Source organism: Salminus brasiliensis, chromosome 21, assembly GCF_030463535.1.
Source record: "Salminus brasiliensis chromosome 21, fSalBra1.hap2, whole genome shotgun sequence".
NCBI classification, from domain to species: domain Eukaryota; kingdom Metazoa; phylum Chordata; class Actinopteri; order Characiformes; family Bryconidae; genus Salminus; species Salminus brasiliensis.
Window position 1 is genome coordinate 969,402 of NC_132898.1, and position 10,525 is coordinate 979,926.

At 42.3% G+C, this 10,525-nt stretch overlaps 1 protein-coding gene across 3 annotated transcripts; it reads right to left on the bottom strand.

Moving 5' to 3' along the window:
- Window positions 1–291: 291 nt before the first annotated feature.
- On the bottom strand, window positions 292–6,289 carry hnrnpa1a (heterogeneous nuclear ribonucleoprotein A1a). 3 transcript variants are annotated; one of them, XM_072666449.1, is made up of 12 exons: window positions 6,222–6,289; window positions 5,141–5,257; window positions 4,742–4,888; window positions 4,429–4,639; window positions 4,237–4,329; window positions 4,092–4,145; window positions 3,912–3,992; window positions 3,670–3,822; window positions 3,382–3,513; window positions 3,085–3,154; window positions 1,112–2,601; window positions 292–402 (listed from the first exon to the last, which is right to left on the bottom strand). In XM_072666449.1, exons 1-10 carry the CDS (start codon window positions 6,231–6,233, stop codon window positions 3,093–3,095), a joined length of 1,062 nt encoding a protein of 353 aa, XP_072522550.1. In that variant the 5' UTR covers window positions 6,234–6,289; the 3' UTR covers window positions 292–402; window positions 1,112–2,601; window positions 3,085–3,092. The 3 variants fall into 3 exon arrangements, with proteins under 3 accessions (XP_072522550.1, XP_072522549.1, XP_072522548.1); XM_072666448.1 differs by having other exon boundaries at window positions 1,112–1,198; window positions 4,086–4,145; XM_072666447.1 differs by having other exon boundaries at window positions 4,086–4,145.
- Between the last annotated feature and the right edge of the window lie 4,236 nt (window positions 6,290–10,525).

Consider the following 10,525-nt stretch of genomic DNA (forward strand, 5'->3'; position numbering starts at 1 on the left):
AGAGACGTCCATAACCCAGCTTCTGCCACAGGTTCCCCAAGAGCAGTCCGCCCAGCTTAAATTTATAGAGAGACTGGCATCCTTTAAAATGAAGGTTACTCATTCTCCAGGAAGACCTAAGGCCACGCAGGGACAGCAATATAGGGCAGAGCCTATTCATGGATTATTGAACCCACCCCCCCTGCCCCAGCAACAGCCTTCAAGATGCAAGACAACCTCATCTTCTGCTTTACTATGAGGGCTTGCACAACATCTTGAGATGAGGTTCTCTAATACTTTAAGAAAAGTCAGTTTGTACTTATTAAATTTTATTAAAAACTTCTTAAAAAATGTACATACAGTTTCTTAAAAAAAAGTTAAAAACACCATCCAGCAGCAGACTTTGTCCCAATTTGAAATGGCCTGAAAAACAAAAAGCAGTGTTAGAAATGGAATAAAAACACTATACAGAAACCATCCAGCAATTTCAGAAAGACACATTTAACTGACTAATGACCCGTGGTTTGGTCGGGTCTCAAAGAAAATCCTAATCCCGTCTGGAAAAGCAGAGCAAACAGAAATAGCCCGAATTTTAAACAGGGGAGCAGGTCTCAGGCAGAGGGTAGCCACACCGACCTGAGAAGGAAGGATTTACCACCTTCATTCATGCACAATGTGTACAGAACTTGGGACCACCCATGTTCTTGATTGTCTACACCTTTAGTTCTGGAACATCCCACACCCTGCACATGTGCATTCATGCTCAAACACAACAAAAGAAAAGGGACTTCTTAAATGAGCAGGTGTGCTGGCAGGAAAAGGACCCCAAATGTGCAGAGCAGGAGGTCTCTGAGGCACATTCTACCAATGCCAGGATAGGTTCCTCCATCAGTACAAAGTAAAGTTTAAGGAAGTTCAGGTGTTAATGTGTGTGAGCTAATTACCATGTTTTTTTTTTTTAATTAGTTAAAGCAGTTTTACTGCATGAAGAATCTTTTACGGTCTAGTTTTTCACATCTGGGCCTTGAATACAGCTGTCAGTCCTGATTGTAGCGGGAGAATCACTCCTACTTAAAGCCCAAGACTGGGAGACTAGGATTTTAAGCGTCCAAGACAAAAAGGTATAACTCACCATCTCAGGAAGGCCAGTCCTGTGCACTAGGGTTTGCACATGCCCTGAGGAATTTGAGCGCTCAAATCCGTCCTTTGGTTCCGTTATCTGTTAAACAAGAAAGCGAGATTTAGGAAACACGGCAGGGAAGAGAGAGAACATCAAGATTTGTTCTAGACACAGGAAAGTCTCTAGTCCTAGGTGTCTCATGCACCACCAAATGCTTTACAGCTACTCCAGCCATTGCTAATGCAGCTGGTATTAACTTAGACCAGTGGTAAAAAAATATGTGACCAACCATGAAAATAGCCAAGCAACAAATACTGTTACCTAATGTTGAGGAAATGACATGAAAAGAACTCACATTTGCCTCTTACCTACCAGTCTTGCATGTTAATACCTCACTTTGGTAGCTGTCTCTTGCTAGTCTTACATGAGCAAGTACTCCCTCAATAAGACTGCTGTCCCCTGCTTCACTGGCTCCAAGCGAGGATCTTGCTACTTCTCTCCCTTAGCTGGCGATTCCCATTAGCTAGCCTCTCAGCTGGCTCTTTCCAATGGCTAGCCTCTCTTCGACGGACAGCTTATCAGCCGTCTCTTCTCTTTGGCTAGGCTTTAAGCTGGCTCCTTCCGTTGGCTAGAACCTCAGCTGGCACCTCATTGGATAGTCTGATCGCGAGCTTGCCTCCAGTTGGCAAATTCCGTGCAGCTAAATCCTCATGTTAAGTCTTCAGAGGAATCGAGCGCAAGCGTTTGTTCGTTCGTTCAAGAGATGGGCTACAAGTCTCAGCACTGGATATCTGACAAACACTGTACACGTTCACTGTTCTCACACTAAACCCAAACCCCCAAATCAATCAAATCAACCAATCAATCATTTTCAGACGCCAATGGTGAGCTGTGGGTCATCTTTGAGATCCATGACCACCACAACTACAGCTTTACTCGCAACACAAGGGGGGTAAAAAAAAGGCAGGACCGGAATATAGTTGGCGTAAAACACTGTGGTTCTGCTCTGAGGAACGCAGTCATTCGCCAAAAGCCAGTACTGAGACTTACTATTCATCAAGTAAAACACTAAGCAGTACACAGTTAAATAAAAAAGCTGAAGAGCGATTTATTTAATCTTGATTGATGGCAGTTTACATAAAAAAACCCTACGATTGCAAATGAAAAAGGAAAGAAATGAAACCCTGCCTAAAACCTCATTGGAATGATTTACACTTCACAGACACAAGGGAAAGCTAGAAACTAATAAATGTCCTCCAGGACATGAGTACTTTTGACAAAACATGTTGGCCCTCACATGCCCCCCCACCCCACCCGCACATACACCATCCAACCTCCCCACATGATTTTCCTCCCCTATTATACACGTTTCTTCGCGTGGCGGGCGTTAATATCGCCACCACGCTGCTCGGCTGGGCAGATCTAGGTGTAAACCTGCTTCCTTCATTCTCTCCTTTCCCTGTCATCTCTCTCTGGCTCTCCTCTCCTAAGTACTGTGTGGCCTGTTGGACAATATGGAACATACATTCAGTTACACTTTGCACCTTTCTTCTCCTTTCTTCATCAAGAGCTACACTGCAGGGGAACGACAAGCAGTAGCACAGAAGCAAACCTTCAGGTCAGCCAAGATAAGAGACTGCAGAGAAAAGGCAATGAAGATTTCACAAATGCCACAACGTGTAGGTCTTTAAAAACTCAAACTCAAATTTGTGCTCTACTTGGGAGATTGGATCTTAGGCCTGATGCAGGTTGAAGGTTTGCTGCTGGATCCCCTCATACTTACTGATAACTCAATAACATTTACGGCCCACTTCAAAATACTCAAAAGTAAGTGTGGGCAACCATGGTTCTACAGGATACACGGTCACGTTGACAGGTACTATTTAAGTCTAAGAAAAGTGGTGTAATCTAATGCACGGATGATCCAGGCATTGTTGGCGACAACTAGAGAACCCCACCCAAGAACCACGTGGGGCAGTGCTTACCCTGAAGTCTAGAACCTCCTTCCACCCGAACCACCGCCATAGCCACCACCGGAACCTCCTCCATAGCCACCTAGAAAAGCATCATTATGTATGCAAAACACATTAGATACAGAAAGGGCTTCTGGAAAATTACTGGTTTAAGGTTTAAAAAAAAAAAAAAATTACACACACACACACACACACACACACACACACACACACACACACACACACACACACACACACACACACACACACACCCCTTTAATAAACATCAAGACATGAAAGTCTCCTGCCCTAAACTACACCACTACCCACCACCGTATGGGCCGCCGCCACCGCTCCTGCCACCTCCACCATAGTTTCCGCCTTTCATTGGGCCATAGTTCGAGGACGACTGGTTGTTGTAGCTGCCGAAGTCATTATAGTCTCCGCCGCCTCCAAAGTTACCTACAGTAAAACATGCCTCATCACTGCCATGTCCAACAAACACCTTCATCAAGCCTCCCAGGAAACAGACACCAAGTAACGCTAGGAAAGTTAAATCTAGCCCACAAAAAAAAAAAAAAAAAGTAAAAAAAAAAAATAAAAATAAAATTCACTGACCTCCTCCAAAGTTTCCTCCTCCGCCACCGTTGTAGTTGTCATATCCTCCACCTCCATAGCCTCCTCCGCCACCCTGGTTGCCGTAGCCGCCACCGCCACCACCTCCATAACCACGGTTTCCACCATAGCCAGGACCACCTCCGCCATAACCACCTGGAAATAAGTGGTTTTGTTTATTTGGGTTAAACCTCAAACATCTTCAGATAAACTGAGTAGGCAACGCAAGCTTCAAGTCTTCGTACCATTTCCTCCATAGCCGTTGCCATATCCGTCTCCACCACCGTATCCGCCACGGCCACCTCCTCCACCACCTCCATAACCACCTGTGATGAAAAGTTATAAAAACTTTTATGTGCTGTAAAAGTCTACGAATGCAAAACTAGAATTTGTAGGAAGTAAATAAATCTCAAACTTACTCTCACCTCCATACCCTCCGCCTCGCCCACCGAAGTTTCCACCACCGCCTCCACGGCCACCTGAAACACAGAGCACAGAGTGAGTAAAAACAAAAGACAGACAAGGACACCAAGACTAGTTTAGCCATAAACTACAACGCTGTCGACTCACCTCTTGGGCTCATCGAGACCCTGTTCATCTCCTCCCGGGAAAGTGCTTTCCTGACTTCACAGTTGTGACCGTTTACTGTGTGGTATTTCTGGACTGGAAGGTCAAAGTAACAATATTAGAAACATTAGGATTACGCTTCTGTACTTAAAAATAGACCAAAAAAAAATAAAAATAAGCAGGGTCAACACTTACTGACTATCCGGTCAACGGAGTCATGGTCATCAAATGTGATGAAGGCAAACCCCCTCCTCTTATCACTGTTCTTCTCGGTCATGATGTTCACCTCTTCAATTTTGCCGAACTGGCTGAAGTAGTCGCGCAAGTGTTCTTCATCTGTGTCCTCCTTGATTCCGCCCACGAATATCTTCTTAACTGTTGAGTGTGCACCTGGCCTGCAGGAGTCCTTTTGAAGAGGGAATGAAAAGGTCAGGGACAAAGCGAGGGATGAATTAAATAAATTAATTCATAAACAAATACATAAATAAAAACATGAAGCACAGCCTACCTCTCGTGACACTGCCCTCTTAGGTTCAACGGCTCTCCCGTCCACTTTGTGCGGACGGGCATTCATAGCTGCATCAACTTCGGAAACCGAGCTGTACGTAACGAAGCCAAACCCCCGGGACCTTTTCGTGTTGGAGTCTCTCATTACCTGCAAGGCCGAAAAGGTCAATCTCAAGACACTTTACAACAAAAAGCACCAATAAACAGGTAAACTTTAGGCAAACTATGAAAGATAAGTCAAATTAATTTCGCAAGACGCTCATATATGAGAGAAGCTTGCATTTACAAAGCTTAAGGTACGGTATACACCATGGTTATATACATAGGTGCACACAACACAAATTAATAATATTATTCAATTAAAAACAGCTCATTTTTCCTAAACCATCAAAATACTCACCACACAGTCTGTGAGGGTCCCCCATTGTTCAAAATGGGCCCGGAGGCTCTCATCGGTGGTCTCAAAGCTGAGGCCCCCAATGAACAGCTTGCGGAGCTGCTCCGGCTCACGAGGAGTCTGCAGGAACACATTAAATAAAGGGGAAAATTGTGAAACTATAATTGACAATTATACAATATTCAATTTATAATTTTTTTACAATATTATTGTAACAATAATTCTGTATTTAAAATAGTGACAAGCTCACACCCCCCCCCCCCCCCCCAAAAAAAAAAACAAAAAAAAAACAAAACAAAACATTATGTTTGGCTAATTAAATTTATTACATTTATTAAATTTATGTCTAAAATTAAAAAAGGAGTTTAAAGGGTTAATATGAAGCTTCTCATTGAAATGTGGTTAGCTTTAAGGCTAATGCTGAATGGGTTTTCTTTGTCAAAATTAAAGAATAATAATAACAATAATGGGGCAACATGTTAAATAAACGTTAGTCACATTATGGGATTATATTAAGGCTGAAGTTACACAGATTAATGAAAAAAATTAAGGCGAAAAATGTAAATGTTAGCATTAGCTTAGCATAAGTTTCCTCACAAAGGCGCGGAGTCTGTTGCGTGATATAAAATGGCGGAATCGACTCAAATTACACGACGCCTCTTTTTCGAATTTTCCGTTCCACCTTAAATGCTGCAGCAGTTACACTGGGCGACTCGGCAGGACCGCTGCAGTCGCCCAGTGTAACTGCTGCAGCATTTAAGGTGGAACGGAAAATTCGAAAAAGACGCAGGCGAACAGGTCGCAAAACACAACACGCCACAAGCAACACAAAATATTATCCGGAATCGTTTCAATTCGACTTAAATGCAACTGCAGAAACATTTTATTCACAATTTCACCGTATTTGACATATTTGACTCCGACACGAAAATAAAACCAAGCTATCGCGCAAACAAACCACGCTGCCTCAGGCGACGGTGCTAATTTGCACGACCTAAAATGCACTTTAACACACGCACAAAAAATAAAGCATCCCAACAATGCAAATTCAGTAAAATATATATTTTTATTAACTGCATTTTACCTCTTTAGACATGGCGGCGTGTTTGTGCTGCAGAGCCTCAGTCCTCGCTGAATGGGAGCTTCACTACACGCCTCGTTATGAGAGCACAAAAACGTCACGCTGACGCTCCTGCCGAGTCCCGTGATTGGTGGGATTGTTGATCACTCAACAAACGAGCCAATCACAGCGGTTAGGGAAAGCCCGCCCTTGAATTTGGAACGGAAAGGCGTTCATGTTGGAAAATGGGAATGGTGGATTTGTGCTTTCCCTTTTATCCAGATTAAGAGGCCATTAGGCTCCTTTTTAGTAGATTTAATCAAATATCGACTTATATAAGAGATGAAAGTCAACCAGAGACCTGTGTAAGAGTCTGTAATGCAAATATGCACTAACATTAACACAAATAGAGGGCTGTTGTGGTTCAAAATAGACTAGGCCATCATTCAGTTTAGTACAGCCTGGAAGTCATGTAAGCAAAGTATTTACAAAAAGATTCAATGTAGAGATATTTACTGAGCTATTTCTTTACAGTGGTGGTGGGTTAGTGTTTCTACAACAGAAATATGACCATTCTACCTTCTGTACGAACCCACCAGTGATTCTACATGTCTTTTGTGTTTTATATGGGATGTAAATATATATGAAACACTGGCCCAGTCCTGTCTCGGGGTTTAGGAATATATATTTATAAGCTTCTGTTGTAAGAAGAAGTGTGAGGGGGTTTCGGAGTATTGTTTGAGATCCTATTATAATATCTTCGGTTTTCAGAGAAACCTCTGGACATACAGCGGATGGTGTTTTCCTCGCTAGACACAGCTTTGGCTAATTTATCCATGGATAATGTAAACGTAGAGCCGTAGAAGCCTCCAAAACGGTCTAAAGGTGCACATGTACAGAGAACACATAATTAAAACAAATAAAAGTGTGTTTTAGACCCTTCTGAAATGTCTAAATAATGAAGTAGTTGGATGTGAACAAAGTCATTTGGAGTTCTAGATGACCTTACCCAGTCAGAACAGTGCACAGTGATGGTGAATTAAACTATATAAATATATATATATATATATTTTTTTTTTTCAGGTGAACCATTATAATAATTCCATATACAACTCAGAAGACGTGTAGCTTCACTGGTGGGTTTGGATAGCAAATACAATAGTGGCTATACTTATATATACTTACATATATCATGGTTTCTTTCACCTGGTTCTTTCTAAATAAACTAGAGCCAGGAAGAGTTCTGCTATTGTTACAGATGTTTCTAATATTGTGTTACTTTGACCTTCCAGTCCAGAAATACCACACAGTAAACGGTCACAACTGTGAAGTCAGGAAAGCACTTTCCCGGGAAGAGATGAACAGGGTCTCGATGAGCCCAAGAGTCACAGAACATTTTGCTAGGAGTTGTAGACGCTCCTCTGGCCTTGGTGGCCACCTCACGTTGCTTAGACGTAGTTTCATGATCTAAATGAACGCCTCCTATAGCGGATGGGTGTCCGTTCTTCACACGTTTCCCAACACAGTCTAACAAATCTCTCAATAGAGTTTGGATAGATCTGCTGATTGTTGTAAGCTCTTCAGCCCACTCCATCACTGGATGGAAGGTCTAACATACTGTTGGCAGATCCGGTAAATGTTTTGGTGATCGTCCACCAGAAACCAGAAAGTCGATGAATTTCTTCAAACGTATTCACCACCGCTGATCAACATCAGTGTAGGACATGCAGTATGAACATCGAGGAACTCCATTAGCCTGCCTGTGTACATGTGTATGGTGTTTTTATTCAACTGACTGATTCTCCTAATAGAAGCTTTATAGAAACCTGAGTCGAAGTCACAGTGACAGTGACGAGGGGAAACTCCCTAAGGACAGGAGGACGACACCTTAAGAGGTCCCAAGACTCAAAAGGGGAAGCCATGTTCCTCTGCTTGACAAAAGAGCCAGCTGCTCAGTTCTCCATCTGTCAGAAGACCTGCTGGCTGCATTAACAGACCTACTGGCTGCCCTGATATGCAAACCACAGGGGGTCCAGCCTCACTCTCGAAGGACGTGATTTCAGACGTTAAGGCAGCAGGTGTGCCCTATGTCGTGATATGCGATGGTTGCTCTTTTGAGGAGAGCTCTGATGATTGTGAAGCATTTGAAGAAGGAAATACATAGGTTTGATGATCTAGATCTCATGATCTGTTGGAGATCTGCAGCAGGCCTTCGGGGGGGGGGGGGGGGGTCAGGCTGAATGGTTGGCTGAGTAGCAGTCAGTGTTGGGGGAAGGGGTGCTGCTGTTGGGCTTTGTGCCTTTGTTTGTATGGGGTGTGAATTTAGGATGGTGATGTGTGTGATTCTGGCCTATTCAGACCTGCAGTAATGTGCTTTCAGGTTATCAGCCAGCTGCCGATCACCCATTGTGTGGAGGGATGACTCCTTGAGGGCTTTTCCATCCGTCGTTGTTTGAATCGCACCTATTTCTGGCCTGATTATCTAACGTACTGTTTCTGCTTCTATAAACACCTCATCTATGGTCCACTGAAACTTTTAAAATGCACTGATTTGGGAACTGTGGACAGATGCTGATATCTGAGATGTTACTGTTGATGTAATTAACTGTGGATGGACATACATAAACATAAATGTATAAATTGGAACTAAACCCACCTGGATCAACATTACAGAGGAATAAAACATTTATTCATAAATATAATTCAGATATTTTAGTGCAGTAGTTTAGCAAAGCAAACATTTTGCTTGCCTAGAGTTCAAATAAAAATCATCAGCACATATCAGCTTCAGATATCAGACATATCTACCCATCTGTCTGATGCCAATATTTATTAATAATATTTATTTTTTAACAATTATTTGCCAATTCTCATAAATTTGATATCTCTACATATTATAAAATTAATGACATAAGAGATGAGAAACGATGAGAGGCTGAAATGTGTTTTATATTAATGTGTCAGAGTGTCCATGTTTAGGTTATTATATATTTAATATTATAAAACCTTTAGCCACAAGCTGATAGGCTGATTAGCCCAAGCCCAATAGACTGCACACTAGCCACATTTAAATGTAATTAAATAATTACAAAGTGAGTTATTTGCTAATCTGTTAATGCAATTAATAACTTTTACATCAGAATCAGATGTATTATTTACCAAATATGTTCACACACACACACACACACACACACACACACACCAGGAATTTGGTTCAGACTGTATACAATATACACAGTGTACAAGCAATACGCAGACTACACCACACTAAACTATACAGGGACAATAATATATAGACAATGTACAAATAATTTACAGACAGTAAGTAAGTAATATAAAGTAATGTGTGTGTGTGTGTGTGTGGTAGTGCAACAAACAGCAGTGTACTGTATATACAGTTGTGTACAGCAAGTATGGAAATGAAAAATGAGGTGATCGATGTTATTGATGTTGAGAAAGATGTAATAGCAGCTTTGGTCTGCAGCTCTGGCTCTCCTCGCTTGTATGGATTTCGTTCAAAAAAACATTAAGGCCTAATTATTGTCAAAAACCAAACAGCTGAGTGTTTACAGGACTAAAACTGCTAAACTGCTGCTTCTCCAACATCTGTCAAATGTTCGTGATTCCGACTGTGAGCTCAAGATAAACCCTATTTGCTAGCTCTCTCATTCAGAACAGAAATCGATTCACTAAGTAAACAACATAAACCTCTCAAGATGCCACGAGATAAGCCGATGATCAACAGCGGGGTTCTTCCTCACCGACAGGCTCGCGGTTCTAATGGGAAACAGACAGGAGTGTTGTGTGTTATTGAAGCCTCGTTAATGCCGCTGTTTATAAATGACAGAGATAAACAGTGTCAGAAACAGTAAGAAGGTTTATTAGAGAATACTGAACAGCTCTGAACACATAGTCTTAGGAGAGTGTGTGATGACTGGTTTTGGGCCTACAGTTAGCAGCATGCTAATTAGTGAAAGGTGAAAAGGTGAAAGGTGCACGTATTTGTCACTGTACAGCGAAATGTGTCCTCCGCATTTAACCCATCTGGTAGTGAACACACACACACACACACACATGTGTTAGGGGCAGTGAGTACAGACACACACCCAGAGCGGTGGGCAGCCAACTCCAGCGCCCGGGGAGCAGAGAGGGTAAAGGGCCTTGCTCAAGGGCCCAACAGTGGCAGCTTGCCGAGCCCGGGAATGGTGTAGGATCCATCTTCAGACACCAAACATGTCTCAGCTAAAAGATAAATATGACTCTATAGATGTTGGCATCTCATCTACAATCGTGGAAATCCATTTAACCTAGCCTGCAAATATGAGTTT

What these genes read in the sequence shown, in the direction of transcription:
- hnrnpa1a (XM_072666448.1), bottom strand. An exon ending in AGGAGGAAACTTTGGAGGAG is followed by an intron (nt 3,514 to 3,669) that starts GTCAGTGAATTT and finishes GTTTTACTGTAG; the next exon opens with GTAACTTTGGAGGCGGCGGA. An exon ending in TGGCGGCGGCCCATACGGTG is followed by an intron (nt 3,155 to 3,381) that starts GTGGGTAGTGGT and finishes ATGCTTTTCTAG; the next exon opens with GTGGCTATGGAGGAGGTTCC.